At 35.8% G+C, this 20224-nt stretch overlaps 1 protein-coding gene across 2 annotated transcripts in view; it reads left to right on the top strand.

Annotated features, from left to right (window-relative positions):
* The window catches only part of SPHKAP (SPHK1 interactor, AKAP domain containing), a 169242-nt gene that overhangs the window by 73830 nt on the left and 75188 nt on the right, over positions 1-20224 (top strand). For both annotated transcript variants that reach the window (XM_069104607.1, XM_069104608.1), the window contains exon 3: positions 9706-9813. In XM_069104607.1, coding sequence (XP_068960708.1) covers positions 9706-9813 — 108 coding nt within the window. The remainder of the gene's footprint in view (positions 1-9705; positions 9814-20224) is intronic.

The raw sequence follows: 20224 nt of genomic DNA, 5'->3' as shown, positions 1-20224 counted from the left end.
GCCAAGTGGAGAAAACATGGAAAGAAATCTTGACAGAAAACAAACTCTTCCTTTGAATCCACCTACTCTTTAGAGAATTCCTGTCTGCAGGAATAGGAATCTCTCTGTTGGAGCCATCAAGCTAATAACATCTATTGACACTCCCTCTTCTTCTTCTTTTTTTTTTTTTAAGCAATCCGGGTTAAGTAACTTGCTCAAGGTTACACGGCCAGTTATATCTGGGTGTGGTGCTGAGTGTCTGAGCCCGGGATTCGATCTCCAGGTCGTCCCAACACTGGAGCCGGTGCTCTTACTCGCTGAGCCACCTGGCCGCCCCTCCTCTTCTTCTTTGAATATACTCTTGGTGTCTCTTCATTCTCAGAAATCCTGCCAACCAACCTCCATCTTTTTCAGGAGGGGCCAAGTGAAGTTGTGGCTAAAAATCCCTCTGTCTTCCTCTTAAGGCCAAAGCTAAATCGTGAATAATCGATCTGCCTTCAAGAAGGGCAATTGCTATTATTGCTGATATTAATTATAAGACACTATCACCATTGTTTGAAGCATTTTGATTTTAAAGACACTTATCAGACATGCTTTTATTAAAATACAAATTAATTCAAGAAACCTTGTTTGGAGAAAGGGAGATTAGGAAAATGGGAACAAATGCAGACCTGGCTATTAGAAACTCATTGCTTATGTTTGCAGTGCTCTGATGACTGTACTGCACATAATTAGTCATCTGCATAATTAGTTATCTGCATCAGCTTCAGTGAATCATTGTTTTCTGGATGTTGGAAATATAATGGAGTAAAACAGGACAAGGAGATGTGGCAACTATGCTGGTTTTGTCTGAATGTTTGCTGTAGGGAATGTGCTGGTGTGCCTTGCTTTTAGAAACCAATGTTTGTTTAGTCATTTTTCAGTTGTGTCTGACTCTTCATGACTCCATTTGGGATTTTCTTGGCAAAGAAAATGGAGTGGTTTGCCATTTCCTTCTCCAGCTGATTTTAAAGATGAAATAACTAAAATAAACAGGGTTAAATGATTTGCTCAGGGTCACCCAGCTAGTAAGTGTCTGAGGCCAGATATGAACTCAGGAAGATGAGTCTTCTTGACCCCAGGCCTGGTATGCTATCTACTGCACCACCCAGATACCTTTAAGAAAATCAATACCCACATATAGCACTATAACATAGGTAAATTAGAAGGTTGATCTTTATATTGTTACAAAAGGATTATTGTCTTTACAAAAGAATTTTCAAGAGACTTCCTCTCAATAGGGACACTCCGTTACTCTTCTAGGATTTGCTTAGAAATCTTTAGTCCCAGTAGAGGTACAGCCAAAGTGCAGGGAGCCACAACCCATTTGAAAAAAAAAATCAATTTTTAAAAATAAAAATGAATAAAATATAAATGGCAAACCCACTCCAGTATCTTTGCCAAGGAAATCCTAAATGTGCTCACAAAGAGTTGGACATGACTGAAATGACTGAACAAGGAAATACAGTAGATCTTATGAGAAGCCACCACAATGTTCAGGAGCTTGATTCATACAGCACAATATTATACGCAAGAAGGAATATCTTAAGGAAGAAACTCATGATCAACGAAGAATCCCTTTTCCAATTGGACTCTCTCTGACAACTTTCTATGACAGTGATAAACACCATTGTCAAGCCATTTTATCCTTATTTGACATGGATGATCAGAAAGTTATTGCACAAAATTACTTATGTTTCCACTACTTCCAGTAATTTTATATGATTTTGACATACACATGAAAGACATAAAAATTTTGCTCTGCTAAACTGAAAGCTTCCTTTTTTATAGCTACCAAACATTAAGTGTAATAGAACCATGCAATCTATGAACCTTTATGTAAAGTGTGTGACTATAAAGATGTGGTATGCTATAAAAAATAATTTCTAAAAATCAACCTGTTTTTCTTATTGCATTCATTAAGGACACGCTCAATACCTGTATGTGTTATTCTCACAGATATTTTGTAGATGTGAGAAAGAGAATGTGTAGGTCTACAGTTATTGATGTTTATCTTAGGGCAGTTTTTGAAAGAATAATTATATGTTATCTGCATAATTTCATCTCTTTTTAAAAATAGAACTTTGTTATTATTATTACTAATTTATGTAAAACACCACACACCAAGATAAGCTTCAAATGAAGTATTGATAGGATCCTTGATGAATATAATAAAAAAGAAAAACAAATATTATAAGGGAAATAGTTAATGGGGCAAGTGGGGACACCTTTGCAGCAAGTTTCTTTGATAGATATCTCAGTTCTAAGATATATAAGGAACTGATTCAAAACTATAAGAATAATTGTCATTGATCATATCCAACAATAAAACTAGCAGAAACCTCATGATTATCTCAATAGATGCAGAAAAGGCTTTTGAAAAAATACAATATTCATTCCTATTAAAAACACTAGAAAGCATAGGAATAAATGGAGCCTTAATTAAAATAATAAGTAACATCTATTTAAAGCCATCACCAAGTATTATATGTAATGGGGATAAGCTAGAAGCATTTCCAATAAGATCAGGCGTGAAACAAGGGTACCCATTATCACTCCTCTGATTCAATCTGGTACTACAAATGTTAGCAGTAGCAATTAGAGAAGAAAAAGAAATAAAAGGAATCAAATAGGCAAAGAAGAAACCAAGTTATCATTCTTTGTGGATGATATGATGATATACTTAGAGAATCCTAGAGAATCAAGTAAAAACTACTTAAATAAATTTGGCAAAATTGCAGGATATAAAATAAACCCACATAAATCCTCAGCATTACTGTATATTTCTAAAGAAATTCAAAAGCAAGAGATAGAAAGAGAAACCCATTTAAAGTTACTGTAGACATTATAAAATATTTGGGAATCTACCTGCCAAAATAAACCCAGAACCTATATAAACACAACTACAAAACACTTTTCACACAAATAAAGTCAGATCTAACTAATTGGAAAAACATCAGTTGCTCGTGGCTGGGTGGAGCTAACATAATAAAAATTACAATTTTACCTAAATTAAATTACATATTTAGTGCCATACCAATCAATCTACCAAAATATTACTTTATAGAACTAGAAAAAATAGTAACAAATTCATTTGGAAGAACAAAAGGTCCAGAATATCAAAGGAATTAATGAAAAGAAATGCTAGGGAAGGTGGCCTAGCTATACCAGATTTTAATCTGCATTATAAAGTAGCAGTCATCGAAACTACTTGGTACTGGCTGAGGAATAGAGTAGTGGATCAGTGGAATATATTGGGTACACAAGAGCCAGCAGTCAATGACTATAATAATCTACTATTTAATAAACTCAAAGACCCCTGTTTTTGGAATAAGAACTCACTATTTGACAAAAACTGCTGGGAAAACTAGAACATAGTATGGCAGAAACTGGGCATAGACCATTATCTAATATCATATACCAAAATTAAGTCTAAATGGGTGCATGATCTAGGTATAAAGGCTGATACTGTAAGCAATCTGGGAAAGCAAGGGATGGTTTACCTGTCAGATTTATGAAGAGAGGAATATTTCATGACCAAACAAGAATTAGAGAGCATTATAAAGTGAAAAATGGATAACTTTGATTCCATGAAATTGAAAATCTTCTGTACAAACAAAGTCAATCTAACCAAGATTAAGAGGGAAGTGGAAAATTAGGAAAAAATTTTTACAACCAATATCTCTGACAAAGGCCTCATTTCTAAAATATACAGAGAATTGAGTCAAATCTATAAGAATACAAGTCATTCCCCAACTGATAAATGGTCAAAGGATATGAATAGGCTGTTCTCAGAGGAATACATTAAAGATATCTATAAGCATATGAAAAAATGTTCTAAATCACTATTGATTAGAGAAATGCAAATCAAAACAACTCTGAGGTACCGCATCTCAACAATCAGATTGGCTAAGATGACAAAACAGGAAAATGATAAATGCTGGAGAGGATGTGGAAAAATTGGAACACTAATACATTGCTGGTGGAGTTGTGAACTGATTCAACCATTCTGGAGAGCAATCTGGAACTATGCCCAAAAGGCTACAAGTAATTTAATACCCTTTGACCCAGCAATACCACTTCTAGGGTTATATCCTAAAGAGATCATAGAAGTGGGAGGAAGACCCATATGTACAAAAATATTTATAGCAGCTCTTTTTGTGGTGGCAAAGAATTGGAAATTAAGGGGATGCCCATCAATTGGAGATGGCTAAACAAGTTATGGTATATGAATATAATGGAATACTATTGTCCCATAAGAAATAAGGAGCAGATAGACTTCCTATTTACCTGGAGAGGCTTATACGAACTGATGCTGAGTGAGAAGAGCAGAAACAAGAGAAATTGGTACACAATTACAAACACAACAAATATGTGATGACCAAATTTGATAGACTGGGCTCTTCTCAGCAATGAAGTGCTATAAATCAATTCCAAAAGACTCATGATGGAGAGAGATCTCTACATTCAGAGAAAAAACTAAAAAGAACAGAGTCCAAATGCATATGGAAGCAAATTACCTGCTCTCTTTCTTTCTCTTGTTTGGTTGTTTCCTCTTTCCCATTGTTCATTCCATCTGATACAACCCTTTATAACATGACTAATGTCTAATGTGAAAGTATCTGCAGGTCCTATACCTGATTGTATGCTGCCATGGGGGGTGGGGGGGAAGAGGAGGGAGAAGAAGAAAATTTGAAACTCAAAGAATTGTGAAATTGAATCTTGTAAACTAAAAGTAAACGAACAAATTAATAAAGACCAAAAAAAAAAAAAAGAATTGCCAGTCCTTAATTGATAAATAGTCTAACTATAGAACAGGCTGATCTCAAGGGAAGAAACCCAAGCCATCTTTTGTCACATAAAAATGCTTCAAAACACTAATAATTATAGAAATGATAATTAAAACAACTCTGAAGTTCCACTTGGCAAAATCAACAAAACAAAGGAAATGATAAATTGTAAATGCCTACAGGAAAATGGGAACATTGATTCACTTGGAATTGGCCCAATGATTGCAAAAAGCAATTTGGAATTATGCCCTTTAGCCCTATGATATCACTACTAAGTCTATACCCCAAAAAGAGCAAAGAAAGAGGAAAAGTCCCTATATGTGCAAAATATTTATAACGTAGTGACAAAGAACTGGAAACTATGGTGCCCATTGGTTGAGGAATGATTTAATAAGTGTGATATAGGAATGAATAGAGTTGTAAAAAACTTAAGAAGTCTGATCAACAAATGAACAACTAGGATTCCAGAGTGCCAGTAAAGAAGAACCCTACTTACCTCATGAGGGAGTGTTGATGGACTAAAATGAGAAAAGCAGCTTTGGACATGGCCAATGTGAAAATTTGTTTTGCTTAACTATGCCCTCCACAGGCTCTACACTTCTTTGCTTCTCTTCCCTTATTTTTTCTTTCAGTGGATGGGTGAAGGGAGAAAAAAATAACTTCTTGATCACTGAAAAAATAAAACTTATTATTAAAAATAATAGCACTTTAAGGTTTACCAAGTGTTTTTTTCACAATAACCCTGTAAGGTAGGTAATAAAAGTATTACTATTCTCATCTTTCAAATGAGGGAACTGGTTTGGTGAGTTTACATAACTTTCCAAGCCAAAAAGTTCCAAGGAATGGATATACCCCCTAACTCCCAACCCAACCCTTTTTAACCATACCCCAGCACCTCTACATTATACTCTTTGTGAAATATATTACAGAATTATCAAGGAGACTTTTCATAGCCAAACATTTATGTATTCAAGTATTTTGTACAAGAGCAGCTACTTGGCACAGTGGATGGACTGCTGGGCCTGGAGTCAGGAAAACACATTTTCCAGAGTTCAAATCTGACCTCAGATACTTACTAGCTATTTGAACCTGGGAAAGTCACTAACCCTGTTTGCCTCAGTTTCCTCATCTATAAAATGAGCTTTTGCCAGTCTTTGTCAATAAAACCCCAAATAGAATGATGGAGAGTTGGATATGAGTGAAACAACTAACAATTGCAACAATATCTTGTATAACGTCTGATGTGGTTGTTGATTTAAAAGCTGTAGTAATTTCATTCACAGAACTGATGTAATATAAAAACAACAGAAATTTTCCATTTTGCACAGATAGCCATCGTATTCGTAGGAAATAAAAAAATTTCTATAAAGAAGTGATCATTTTTTGCATTAGCTGATTAAGGGACAAGGTAGAAAGAATGCTGATTCTGGAGTCAGAAAACCTGAATTCAAATCTTGCCTAGAATGTTCACTGTCTCCATGTCTTTGGGCCAATGATAATCTTCCTGGGGTGAGGATCATTTTATTTGTAAAATGAGGGGTTTGGAATAAATGTCCTCTGATGTCCCTTCCAACTCTATGAACTTATATCTATCTTTGATTCTAACTACCTTCATGTTCAAACTGAAACATAAATTAGAGGAGGAAAATGTAAATCCTTCCTCCTTTAAAAAGAGTGGTACTGGTTTCAAGAGAAATTATTTCAGAGCAAATGTCATCCTGCATATTAGTATACATGGAATATTGAGCCCCAAAGACAGGAGGAGCAGTGGTAATGCTTGCTCCTGATGGTGCTGCTACACCCTATGGGAACCTCTTATTCTGTTATAATGACTTTCAAAGGGAGACAATATGGCCAGTGAACAGATTATTCTTGGGATCAGGAAGACCTGGTATCTAAGTATGGTCTCTGACACTTACTTAACTGTGCAACCAAGGGAAATTTAGTTAACCCCTCAGCACCCCCAGGCAACCCTTTAGGACCAATGATTTCAAACTCAAATAGAAATGTATCCCTGTGGGGCACATTTTTATTTAGAAAATCACATATAAACATTATCTATGTATTTTATTTTTATTTATTTTATTAAGCATTTTCCAATTGCATTTTAATATAGTTGCCTCTGCACTCTGGAGTTCTGAGTGCCCTATGCTAACCCCAGGTTGGAAAAGACTATAAATTAAAGATGAATTGCCAATCTGAACGTGCAAAAGGTGCAAAAAAAGAAGGAATTTCCACTCTAAGAGACCCCTGTGCAATTACTGCTAATAATCATAACTGACATTGATATAATGCTTTAAAGTTTGCAAAGCACCTTGAATGCTCGTTGAGCTGAGCTTCAACCAACCCATGAGGTATGTACTATAAGCATGACTATCTCCATTTTGCATTTGAAGAAACAGGTTTACAGAGGTTCCACACAGCTAAGTATCAGAGATGGAGATTCGATTCTGGGTCTTCCAGACTTTGAGTCTAGCCCTCTATCCATTGCACTACAATCACAGGCCTAGATCGAGGAAAATAAATTCTTTGATACCACATTCCCTGTGCTTTTGTTTTTTTAAGAAATTGGGATTAAGTAACTTGCTCAAGGGTACACGGCCAGTTATTTCTGGGTGTGGTACTAAGTATCTGAGCCCGGATTTTATCCCCAGGTCATCCCAACACTGGGGCTGGTGATCTTACTCACTGAGCCACCTGGCCACCCCTTTCCCTGTGCTTTTGTAAAAAAAAAAAAAAGAAAAGAAAAAGAAAAAAAAAGGTCTCTGTGCTACCTAATGAAAAATCATAAAGATATGGCATCTCTGGTAATGATAAACATGTCCTCTGTGGTGAAAGGGTTTAAAAATAAAAATAATATTCAGCTAAATCAGATGGTGTGTATTCCAACTTAAGCCAGAGCAGTATTCAGCCAGACCAAAAGTACACAGTGAATGCATGTAACTAATAGGAATAACATGAAAATGCATTAGTTTTGGTTTAAAAAAAAAGTAGGAATCTCTCTGCCTGCTCAGTCATTTTTTCAGGTACATTAATGAAACTGATTGAATTGGTTATGCTTTTAAATTGAGGTCAAATATCAAGCCATTTTTTCAGCAATACAAAATTTTGCACAACATTTGACTAATCATTTACTAGACAAGATAGCAGAAGCATCTTCACGTTGCCTAAAATGTTCTTATGAGATGGCACAATCAAAGCATATTTGTTAGCTCAGTCATAAAATATTCTGTTTTCCTTTGTTTCTTCATCTATTTTTAAAAACTGAGAGCATTGGACTAGATGATCTCTTGGGCCCCTTCCAGTTGTAACATTCAGTGACTAAGGCCACTATAACAAAGAATTTGAAAAGTGTATTATCTGGAGTTTACTAATTCCTTCATTCAGTCATTTTTCAGTTGTGTCTGACTCTTTGTGACTCCATTTGGAGTTTTTTTGGCAAAGATACTGGAGTGGTTTGCCATTGCCTTCTCCATATCATTTTGCAGATGAGGAAACTGAGGCAAATAGGGTTAAGTAACTTGTCCAGGGACACACAGCTAATAAGTGTCTGAAGCCAGATTTGAATGCAGGAAGATGACTCCTGATGCCATGCCAGGCACTCCATCCTCTGCACCATCTATGTAGACACATGGAAAAAGAATTGGCTAAAAGGGGCACACCCCTGAGAAAAATGTATACCTGGCTTTTATGTGGGAAAAGACATTATTTTTCTGTTTTCATTCATTTCTTGACAAATTTGGCCTTTATTTGATATAGTATCTAGGGCACTTCAGCCAAGTTATATGTAAAAAAACTATTTCCCCTGAGCCTTTGTACTTAATAAACTTCACTGCTTCCTTATTACTTCTAGTGTCAAATACAAATATCTCTGTTTGGCACTTCAAGCCTTTCCTAGTCAGACTTCAAGCTACCTTTCCAGACTTATTAAATGGTTTTTGACTTTGATTCACTCTCGCCTTTTTGCTGTTCCTCTCTCACAGCCCCCTCCATCTCCCCTCTATGTGTCCCCCTTAGGTGGCAGGCTCACCTTCCTCACTTTGCTGTCTTCAAAGGTCTCCTTGTGTCACCTGCTCCATGAGGCCTTTTCTGATTCTACCTTCCACAGAGATTCTTAGCCTTCTTTATGTCATGGACCCCTTTAGCAGTGAGCCTGGTGGCACCTGTGAACCCTTTCTCAGAACAGCAATTTTAAATTCATAAAATAAAATGCAAGATACTACAAAAGAAATCAGTTGTATTGAAATACAGATATCAAAAAAGATCCCAGGGTAAGAACTCCTGCTATTTGCTAGTGACTTTTCCTAAAATTATATTTTATTTATGTGTTTATTTTGTAAATGTTGATAATTTGCATAATTTGTGTTCCTTGATAGAAAGTAACCTTTTTTAAGGCTTTTTTTTTAGTCTTTGTATGGCCAGCATTTTGCACAGTACCTGACACAGAGAAAGCATTTAATAAATACTTGTTGAATGACTGTTGATTGGTTTTTACTGTAATAAAATTTTCACTAATTATGTTAAACAGAGACATTCATTTTGTGATGAAAAACATGAAAGGAGAGATCATGAAATGCAGGTTTTTCTGAGTTACCAGTCAAGCCATCCTCTGTGTGATACTCCCCCTTGATGGCATATCATCAGTAGAAGTATTGGAGATTATGAAAAAGAACATCCCAATTAGCATGCCCCCAAATGAAACTGAGTACTATTTTGCTCATGCTGGTAACGATATGCTGCTGCAGATTTTTGCTAATATCCAGGAAACCTGCTGATGCTCTAGGAGAAGGATAACACTTATAGGTCCTTGAGAAGAGAGCTACTGTCAGTCCTAGATGCTTGTTAAAAGGAAGAGCTTGGCAGAAAAGCATTAAAAAAGGCTTCTCTGTTCTAACAGGTCCTTTGCAGTAATAGTCTACTGGAATCAACGGACTACTGGCTACAGAACCAGCGGACCCCGTGCCAAATCGGGTTTGTGGAAGACAAGTCTGAAAACTGTGCATCCGTGAGTACACAAAGCATTTGGGTTATAGATCCATGTAAAGAAAAGACAATGAACAGCCAGACCTACCTTTCAGGAAATATTGCTTTTAATTTGCTAACTATATGCCTTTGGGAGATTTTATTTTTGAAATTTTAACAGGGCTAAGGAGGCTCTGGAACATTTATTGATATAGTAGAAAGGAAAAGGACAATATTTCTGATTACAGCTTTTCAAGTATAATTGTGTTTTCTTGAACATGTGAATTCTGTTTAAAAGAGGAGGATTTTTTTCAAGTCCCCAGAGGAAAACATAGAGATATAGAGCCTGCATGGTAACAATCAAGAATAGCTGGCCATTTAAAAGGCTATAATGCATATTGTTTGAAAATATAGAAAAGTCACTGTGTGGGTGGATATTATTCTTATGAAAAGTGAGTATGAACGGGCCTTGAGTCATTATAAAACCTTCTGCATTTTTTTCAGATTATAGCTATAATAATGTGACAGAATTGTTACTAAGCCTAAAAAAGAACTAAGCTTAAGTTAAATTAAATCTATTATATCTTGTGAGTTTTATGGACAAAATCTTTTTCACTTAACAAAGGAAATGGTCTGCATAAATTATATACCTTAAAGTTTTCAAATGTGGAAATAGGAAATTATTTAAATGAAATAGGTTCTGTGTTCCATATGGCTATTTTAATTGAGCTGTCAGCTCCCAGGTCTGGTGGGATCATGGGAAGGAGGGGCTGAAGGTTCTTTCCAGAGTATAAAGAAATTAAATTTTCTTGTTTGAACTGAGAGAATTGGCTTTGTGCTATTTCTGTTTATAAATTGCTTGCCAGCATTTCTGTCAAGAGTGAGAAATACAGTGAAAGCTAAAAAGGGAATGAGTTGGGGTTTTTATCTGTAAGGAGGACAAGAGGCCATCAGCCAGTCACTTTATCAGTTTCATATTCCAACACTGGAGAATTTCAGGGCAGCATTGATGGAGAATGCACAGCTATTTGACATATTTAAGCCCATGTCTTTCCTTAGGAATACGGTCAGGGTTAGGACTAGATTGTTTTATAGTTTTAGTGTCTCCTTTGAAAAATTAGTAAGTGGCTAAGAGGCAATTTAAAGATTTCTTTTTTCTTTTAAGGTTTCAGGCAAATAAGTGCTACAATGTTTTGAATATGCAAAAGAGAAAGGAGTTGAGCAACTCAAATGTCTTTTTGATACATTTTTAAATTGTATCTAAAGAGTAATGTGAAGTCAATGACATCTGGAGGTAGATACCTGTGACCCTAAGCATCACCCAAGGAACTAGTAGTGCATTATAAGGGAGGTCAAATAAGATTTCCTCTCCCTTAAGCATTTTGCAATGATTAAAAGGAGCCAATATTTACAAAGTGTTCTAAGATCTCCAAGAAGTTTACATACAGTCGTTTGATCCTCATAATAACTCTGCCACATTTTATTGGTATTTCTGTACCCAGGAAATGAGGCTGAGAGCACAAGAGTGATTTGTCCGTGGTTACACATCATGAGAGGTTCATAAGCAGGATTTGAACCCAGATTATCTCCTGAATATGGGTCTAATGGTCTTAGAGAACTATAGTATGGCCCCAAGGGGTATGCAATCATCCAATGAGAAGCTGTAAAGATGGGTCACACATCTCACCCTCCCTTCCATCATCAGTCATTAAACATGTGCCCAGTACATCTACACTGACCCTTATCTCCCATCAGAGGGACAGAGCTAGTAGAAAAATGCCAGGGTATGCCCCAGATTTCCTGTAGGATTACTGCTAGAAAGGATAAGATGCATGGTCTAGACTACTGAGATATAGAGGGGTGGATAAATTAGCACTCACTCCCCATTCAGGACTTTATGACAGAGAGTTCCAATGAATAAATTAATTCACACATGGAACTTAGGAGTTACAATGGTTGTTCCAGATGAGATATAGTGAAAGAATGGCAGCTCTGATGACAAGGCAGTTGAACTTTTCCATTCATATTAATTTTGAAACCAAGTCAATATGTAGCCAACAGGGATCCTTATGTCCAAGTCAGTGGCACCTCATTTCTATCTGAATTTGACAGGACTGATGCAGAGTATAAGGAAATATTAGTGCACAAGTTGTACCTTGTTCTAATAAAAGGTAAGTATCTGTGCCCTATAACTTAAGTACAGTAAAGAATGGACTGATAAGTTTGTTGAAAAAAGTTTGGTAAGAAAAAATTTTTGTCTTTGGGGTTTTGCTAGGACTGTTTAGAGGAAGAAGAGCTGAGCTCAAGAAATGCCAATGTGATAAGACATAAAGTTTCTGAGGAGATAGAAATGAACAAAGAACTGATGGAAATACAAGCTTTTTCAAGCTGAGATGGTGCATATGACCCAGGATCTGGGGGTAGGGAGATATATTTCACAAATTTGGTTATAAATGATTTTGTGAAATCTCTAAATTTGTCATTGATAAAAAATGTTTAACAACACAGGGCCAAAGACACAATGTACTAGAAACCTCCTTTCAGTTGGACACAAGTAATCTTTGAGACCATATCAGATATAATTAATATGAAAACTGTAAGACATTAGGCTTTATAATTACTGAGGAAACACCTGAGTAGACAATCGAAGGGGTAGTTGATCAGCATTTAGAAAGGGAAGCAATGATCACTACAAGCCAGCTTGGTTTCATCAAGAACCAAACATGCCAAATCAAACACATTTTTCTTTCTCTTTCTTTCCTTCCTTTCCTTCTTTCTCTTCCTTCCTTCTTTCCTTCCTTCCTTTCTTTTCTCTCTCTTTTTTCTTTCTTTCTTCCTTTTTTCCTTCCTTTCTTTCTCCCTTCCTTCCACCCTTTTTCTTTCTTTCTTTCTTTCTTTCTTTCTTTCTTTCTTTCTTTCTTTCTTTCTTTCTTTCTTTCTTTCCTTCCTTCTTCCTCTTTCTTTCTTTCTTTCTTTCTTTCTTTCTTTCTTTCTTTCTTTCTTTCTTTCTTTCTTTCTTTCTTTCTTTCTTTCTTCCTTTCTTTCTTGTCAGTATTACTAGACAACTAGATCTCAAGGGAGCAAATAACAACAATAACAACAACTTATAGTTGTATGGTTCTTTAATGTTTGCAAAGCCAATGAGGCAGCATTAACAGAAGTGTCCAAAATTAGGGATGGGATAATTTTATTGTGTAGTGTTCTGATAAGACTATAAACTTAGAACATTGTATGCAGCTCTGGATGCCACATTTTTGGGGAGAAAAAAAATAACAATTTTATGTAAAAGTGAGGCAGATTTCAGCTTAAGAACTATGCAAAAATGGAAGATAATTTTTTGGAAGATAATTCATCACCAGAGGTCTTTAAACAAAAGTTAAATAATCACTTATCAGAAATTTAATAGAAACCTCCTGTTTTAAGTGGTAATTATCCTATCCAACCTCTATGAAACTTCCTTCCAACTCTGAGACTATTAAAATTTGGTGATTCGGCCAACTAAGTTATTCCTATCCATTTAAAAAAATTTTCTTCCAATTTTCAAAAATGCAAAATTACTCCAAGACTATCAATGGTTTTTAAAAATCTCATAATTTTAAATGGTATCAAATATGTTAGGGAACAGCAGGATTGGAAACTAATATATTAATATAAAAATCATTAACTGAAATGTTTATCTTAATAGAGATTCTACTGGTAAGATTTAGAGTTAGGGTTTCTTTGTAGTCGCAGCTTTTTATATTAATTACAAGTTAATTTAGCCCCTTTGCAATCTGCTACCACCTTTTCCTGTTTGTTTTAGTTTAATTTTAGATTTGAAAAAGCCCCCTTTTATGAATTGAGGCTTTATTAAAAATTACTTTCACATTTCATTGCATTTTTAATATGCAGTCACTGTTCCTTTGTAGGTCATTTGGCTTTGTATATGAATTTAAGTTATTTCTAATTTAAAAAAAAATCATGGTAAATTTCTAGTGATCTTTAACATTATATACAAAGAGAAAGGGGGAGAATTTCTGTGATAGCTATTAATTGTGCTCAGACTATCCAAATAATATTTTTTTTATATTTTGGAAACTTTATTTTTTTTAAGGATCACATTCTATAACTTAATACCACCCCCATTACACGTAAAAACAATTTTAACATTCCTAATTTAAATTTTTGAGTTCCTAATTCTCTCCAGCCCTTCTTCTCTTCCACCCTCTCCATTGATCAGGTAAATTTGATATAGGTTATACATGTGCAGCATGCAAAATATACTTCTATGTTAGTCATGTTATGTAAGAAAACACAAACGAAAATAACAAGAAAAATAAAGAAAGTAAAGAAAAAGTATGCTTTGATCTGCATTCAGATTTCATCAGTTCTTTTTCTAGTGATGGATAGCATTTTTCATCAAAAACTGATGAAATTGACTTCAGAATTGACTTGGATCATTGTATTCCTGAGAATAGCTAAGTAATTCACAGTTGATCATCATACAATGTTGTTGCTACTATATACAATGTTATTTAGGTTCTCCTCATATCACTTTGCATCAGTTCATGTAAGACTTTTCAGGTTTTCCTGAGAGCAAACTGCTCATCATTTCTTATAGCATAAGAGAATTCCATCACAATTATATACAACTTGCTGAGTCATCCCCTACATGATGGACATCTCCTCAATTTCCAGTTTCTTTGCCACAATTAAAAGAGCTGCTATAAATATTTTGTACATATAGGTCCTTTGCTTTTTTTGTTATTAATCTCTTTGGAATACAGACCTAGTAGTGGTATTACTTGGTCAGAGAGTATGCATGGTTTTATAGCCCTTTGGACAGAGTTCCAAATTGTTCTCCAAAATGATTGAATCATCATTCTGCTTCACCAACAGAGTATTAATATCTCAATTTTCCCACACCCCCTCCAACATTTCTCATTTTCTTTTTCTGTCATATTAGCCAATTTGCCAGTGGTAGCCCAGAGTTGTTTTAATTCATATTTCCCTAATCAACAGTGATATGGAACATTTTTATATGACTATATGTAGCTTTTATCACTTCATCCAAAAACAGCCTATTCACATCCTTTGATCATTTATCAAATGAGGAATGGTTCTTGTTTCTATAAATTTAACTATAAAATTTTTCTATATATTTGAGAAATGAGGTCTTTATCAGATAAACTTGCTGTAATTTTTCCACAGTTATGATTACTAACTCTGTATTTCCCTCCATCCTATTTCCCCCTATTTATCCTACTCTCTCTCCCTTTTTTCCTTGTCCCTTCTCAAAATTATTTTGCTTCTGACTTCTCCCTCCCTCAGTCCACCCTCCCGTCTATCAGCACCATTACTCACCTCCTATTTTCCCCTTCCTCTATAGAGTAAGACAGATTTCTATACACAACTGTGTATTACACCATCTTTGAACCAATTCCAATAAGAGTAAGATTTGTGTAATCCCTTCTCCAGCTCCCCCATTTTCCACTCCACTGAAAAAGTTCTATTTTACCTCTTTTATGTGAGATAATTTGCTCTCATTCCACCTTTACTTTTTTCCCTTCTCCCAGGGCATACCTCTTTCTCACACCTTCATTTTATTTCACTTTTTGTTAATCATCCCATCATATTCAACTCACAGCCATATTATTCATCCATGTGTACTCCTTTTTTTTTTTAAAAGCAATTGGGGTTAAGTAACTTGCTCAAGGTTACATGGCCTGGTGTTTCTACATGGGTGCTAAATGTCTGAGCCTGGATTTGATCCCAGTTCATCCTGACTCTGGGGCTGGTGCCCTTACTCACTGCATGTGTTCTCCTTCTAACTGCTCTAATAATAAGAAAGTTTTAGGAATTACAAGTATCATTTTGCTATGCAGGAATGTAAACAGTTTAACTGCATTAAATCCCTTATGATTTCTTTTTCCTGTTTACTTTTTTATGCTTCTTTTGAGTCATATTTGAAAGTCAATTTTTCTATTCAGCTCTGTTTTTTTTCATCAGAAATGTTTGTAAGTTTTCTATTTCATTGAGTACCCATTTTTTCCCCTGAAGGATTATTCTCAGTTTTGCTAGGTAGGAGATTCTTAGTTTTAATCTTACCTCTTTTGACCTCTGGAATATCATACTCCAAGTTCTCTGATACTTTAATAAAGGAACTACTAAATCTTGTGTTATCCTTACTATGGCTCCATGATATTGAATTGTTTCTTTTTGGCTACTTACAATATTTTCTCCTTGACCAGTAAATTCTGGAATGTTTTGGTGCCTCCTGTACCCAGTTGCTGATTCTTTTTTTTTCATAATTTTCTTGCATCATTCTCATTTCTCTTCCCAATTTTTCCTCTATCGCTCTTGCTTGATTTTTAAAATCCTTTTTGATCTCTTCCATGCCCAGAGACCAATTCAAATTTTTCTGAGGCTTTGGATGTAGCAGTCTTGACTATGTTGTATTCTTCTGAGTTTGTGGTTTGATCTTCCCTGTCATCATAATAGGTGTCTACATATATACATACATACATACATACACACACATACACATATGCTTTTTGTTTGTTTTTTTTCAGTCTTTTTCTTGACTTTTAACTCCATACTGAAGTGGGGCTCTGTTTCCCAAGTGGGGATAGCATGGTCCCATACATTAAATTTTGGGGCAGATCTTTCAGAGATAATTCTGGGAGAAGGGGTTGAGTTTGGGGTTTTTCCAAGGTAGTAAGATCTAGGGAGAGGTGTGTTTACAACTCTCCTGGACTGTGCTCTGGTCTGTGAGTGACTGCATGCTTTTATGCCCTGGAATTGTGACCAAGGACTCAGTTCCCCTACAGCTACAAGCTCTGGTGTGCTAGTGCTCTTACTTGTTCTGGAACTGTGGCCCAGATCCAAATATGGGCAATACAACAGAGTCCTTCCCCCCCCCCCCCAGCAAAGAGATCCCTTCTGGCCAGTTGTCTTGCTCCCTTACCATCTGTAGACTGAGAGGCACAGAAACTGATGCCACTGATTTGGTCATGCCCCAGGTCTACTGCTGGTTTGCTGATATGCAACATGCACTGGACTGTGCTCTACTCTCACCCTGGTGCAACAGACCTTTCCTATGGATCTTCTAAGATGTCTGGGGCTGGAAAATTGTTTCACCCCATCCTTTTGTGGGTTCTGCCACTCCAGAATTTGTTTTGAGGCATTATTTAAAGTTTTTTTGAAGATATTTTGGGTAAAGCTCAGGCGAGTTTCTGCCTTTTCTCTACCATCTTGGCTCTGGCTCCCACCTCAAATTATAATGTCAATAGTGAAGACAACATGGAAATGCCAACCATGAATAACTCATTGTGAATTACATCTTTTTTAAATGTATATCTTTTGTTTTTACATCACCTTAATTTTGAAATATCTCTCTTCCACCTCTTCTACACTCCAAGCCATCTGTTTTAACAACAACAACAAAATAGAAGGGTGATATCATAAGCAATTAGGGGAACATTCAATAGTCTGCTTGTCAGACTTATGGATAAGAAAACTTATGATCAAACAAGAGATACTATGGATGTAAAATGGATAATTTTGATTATATCAAAATTGAGACATTGTGCACAGACAAGACAAATCCTGCCAAGATTAGAAGGAAAACAGAAAATGGGGGAGGAGGAGATTTTCAATCAAGTTTCTCTGATAAAGGTCTCAATTCTCACATATATAGACAATTGAGTCAGATGCATAAGAATACAAGTCATTCTCCAGTTGATAAATGGGAAAAGGATAAGAATGGCAGTTTTCAGAAGATATCAAAGCTATTTATAGTCATATGATATAGTGCTCTAAATCAGATAAATGCAAATTAAAACATCTCTGAGTTAACAGCCATACCTATCTGATTAGCTAAAATGACAAAAAAAAGGGGGGGAGGGATGACAGATGCTGGAGAGGATACAGGGGGAAAATGCAACACTAATGCATTACTGGTGAAGTGGTATATGATTTAACCATTCTGGAGAGCAATTTAAAACTATGCCCAAAGGACTATAAAACTGCATATCCTTTGACCCAGAAATACTACCACTAGGTCTGTACTCTAAAGAGATCAAAGAAAAAGAAAAAAAAGAGACCTATATGTGCAAAAATATTTATAGCAGCTCTTTTTATACTGACAAAGAGTTAGAAATTGATGGGATACCCATCAATTGGGGAATAACTGGACAAGTTGTGGTATATATGATTGTGATAGAATATTATTATGCTATAAGAAATGACAAGCTGGACAATTTCAGGGAAAAAAAGCCTGGGAAGACTTACATGAACTGATATAAAGTGAAATGAGCAGGATCAGGAGAAAATCATTACACAGTAATGGCAATGTTGTACAATGATCAACTGTGAGTGACTTATTCTCAGAAATACAATGATCCAATATAATGCCAAAGGACTTATAATGAAAAATGCTATTCACTTCAGATAAAGAATTGATGGAGTCTGAATGTAAATCCAAACATACTTTTTTTAACCTTTCCTTATTCTTCTTGGATTTTTGTTTTTTGGGTGGTTGGTAGGAGGGTTGGTCTGCATTTTCTTTTGCAACATTGCTAATATGGAAATGTTTTGGAAGATTGTACATGTATAATCAATATCAAATTACTTGCCTTCTCAAGAAAGGAAGAGAGAAGAGGTGGAGAGAATTTGGAATTCAGTTTTTTAAATGAATGTTAAAAACATTTTGTTATGTGTAATTGAGAAAAGTAAAATAAAAATAGAATGGAAAAAAGAGGAAAAAAAGAAGGGGTAACAGCAGTTGAGCAAAATTAACAAGTACATTCATCAGTCCCAATAGTATATACAATATTCCCTGCCTCTGCAAAAGAAAGGAGGGATGGGGGTGGCCAGGTAGCACAGAGAGTAAGAACACCAGCTCCAGTGTAAGGATGACATGTGGATTGAATCCGGGCTCAGACACTTATTACCCACCCAGAAACACCTGGCCATGTAACCTTGAGCAAGTTACTTAACCCCAGTTGCTTAGGGGTGGCCAGGTGGCTCAACGAGTAAGAGCACTGGCTCCAGTGTCAGGATGACTTGGGGATCAAATCCAGGCTCAGATACTTAGCACCACACCCAGAAATAACTGGCCGTGTAACCTTGAGCAAGTTACTTAACCCTGATTGCTTTAAAAAAAAAAAAAAAGAAAGGAGGGATGTATATTTTTCATTACTCTGCCAAGGCCATGCTTGATCACTATAATTCCATAGCATTAAAGCTTCTTTTTTCACAATTATATTGTTGAAGTCATTGTGTATATTGTTTTCCTGGTTCTACTTGCATCTGCATCATTATATATTTTCACATACTTCTCTGTATTCTTCAGTCATCATTTCTTATGATCCAGTAATACTCCATTGAATTCCTATACCACAGAATATTTAGCCATTCCCCAATCTATGGGAATCTACTTTGTTTCCAATTTTTTCTACTATAAAAAGGTACTGCTAGATAGAGCCAGGTGGTTCAGTGAACAGAATGCTGGTCCTAGAGTAACATCCAATTTCAGTCACTTGTTAACTGTGTGACCCTGGGTAAACCACCTCTGAAAAGTCAGCCTGAATAATATTTTTGTGTGCCTTGGAGGGAAAAAAACCCTGAAGTATTTATGCAATTTCTCAGCTATAATTTGGGGAAATTCTTTAGCTGTTTTGACAAAATGACATATGCTATTAAAATATAATGAAATAACTTTGAGATACATATTTCATACGGTTCCTGCTCTTATACATGGCCTTGTTCTCCACTAAATGAAAAGCTTATCCATCAAGCAAAACCAATCTTTCTCATTAGGATATCATTAGACTTCAGAGGAACTGACTTCATAATTTTCTTTTCCCTTTCAGCAGAATTATTCTTTTTTATATGTCAGGGTGCTTTGCATCTTTAATTAGTTCTCCTTTATAGCACCCCCATGGAATTAAAAGAATAGTAGTTTCTGTTTTACAACTCAGAGACCTGGAATTAAAACAGTTACATGACTTCCTGAGTGCACACCCTGGACACCTGCTTTGCGTTCTTAGAGCTTTATTCCTCTTAAATAATAATGAAATACACTCCCCCAACCGAATTCCCAGACAGACCTGTGATGACTTACTAGGAAATGAAAAAACGCCACAAGCAGATTAGCCACTGTGTCTAGAATGACCATTCTTAGTAAAAAAAAAAAAAAAGACTTTAAATATTTGATTGCTAGTTCATGTGTGGTCTTGCAAAATCATACCTGCCATCTCAGGTTACCTACCTGGATGAGGCTCTAGTAGTCTGAACCAACAATAGGCAGTCAATAGGCATTTATTAAGAGCTTACTCTGTGCCAGGAATTGTGCTAAGCACTAGGAATACAAATAAAGGCAAATACAAGATAAAAGAGCAGAGTGACAACGTACACACAACTCTCTCTCTCTCTCTCTCTCTCTCTCTCTCTCCTCTAGTTCTTCTCTCTCT

Source organism: Petaurus breviceps, unplaced genomic scaffold, assembly GCF_028583685.1.
Source record: "Petaurus breviceps papuanus isolate PSGF00001 unplaced genomic scaffold, PetGlider_PUasm1.0 688, whole genome shotgun sequence".
NCBI lineage: Eukaryota > Metazoa > Chordata > Mammalia > Diprotodontia > Petauridae > Petaurus > Petaurus breviceps.
This window is presented reverse-complemented; position numbering and strand designations above follow the sequence as displayed.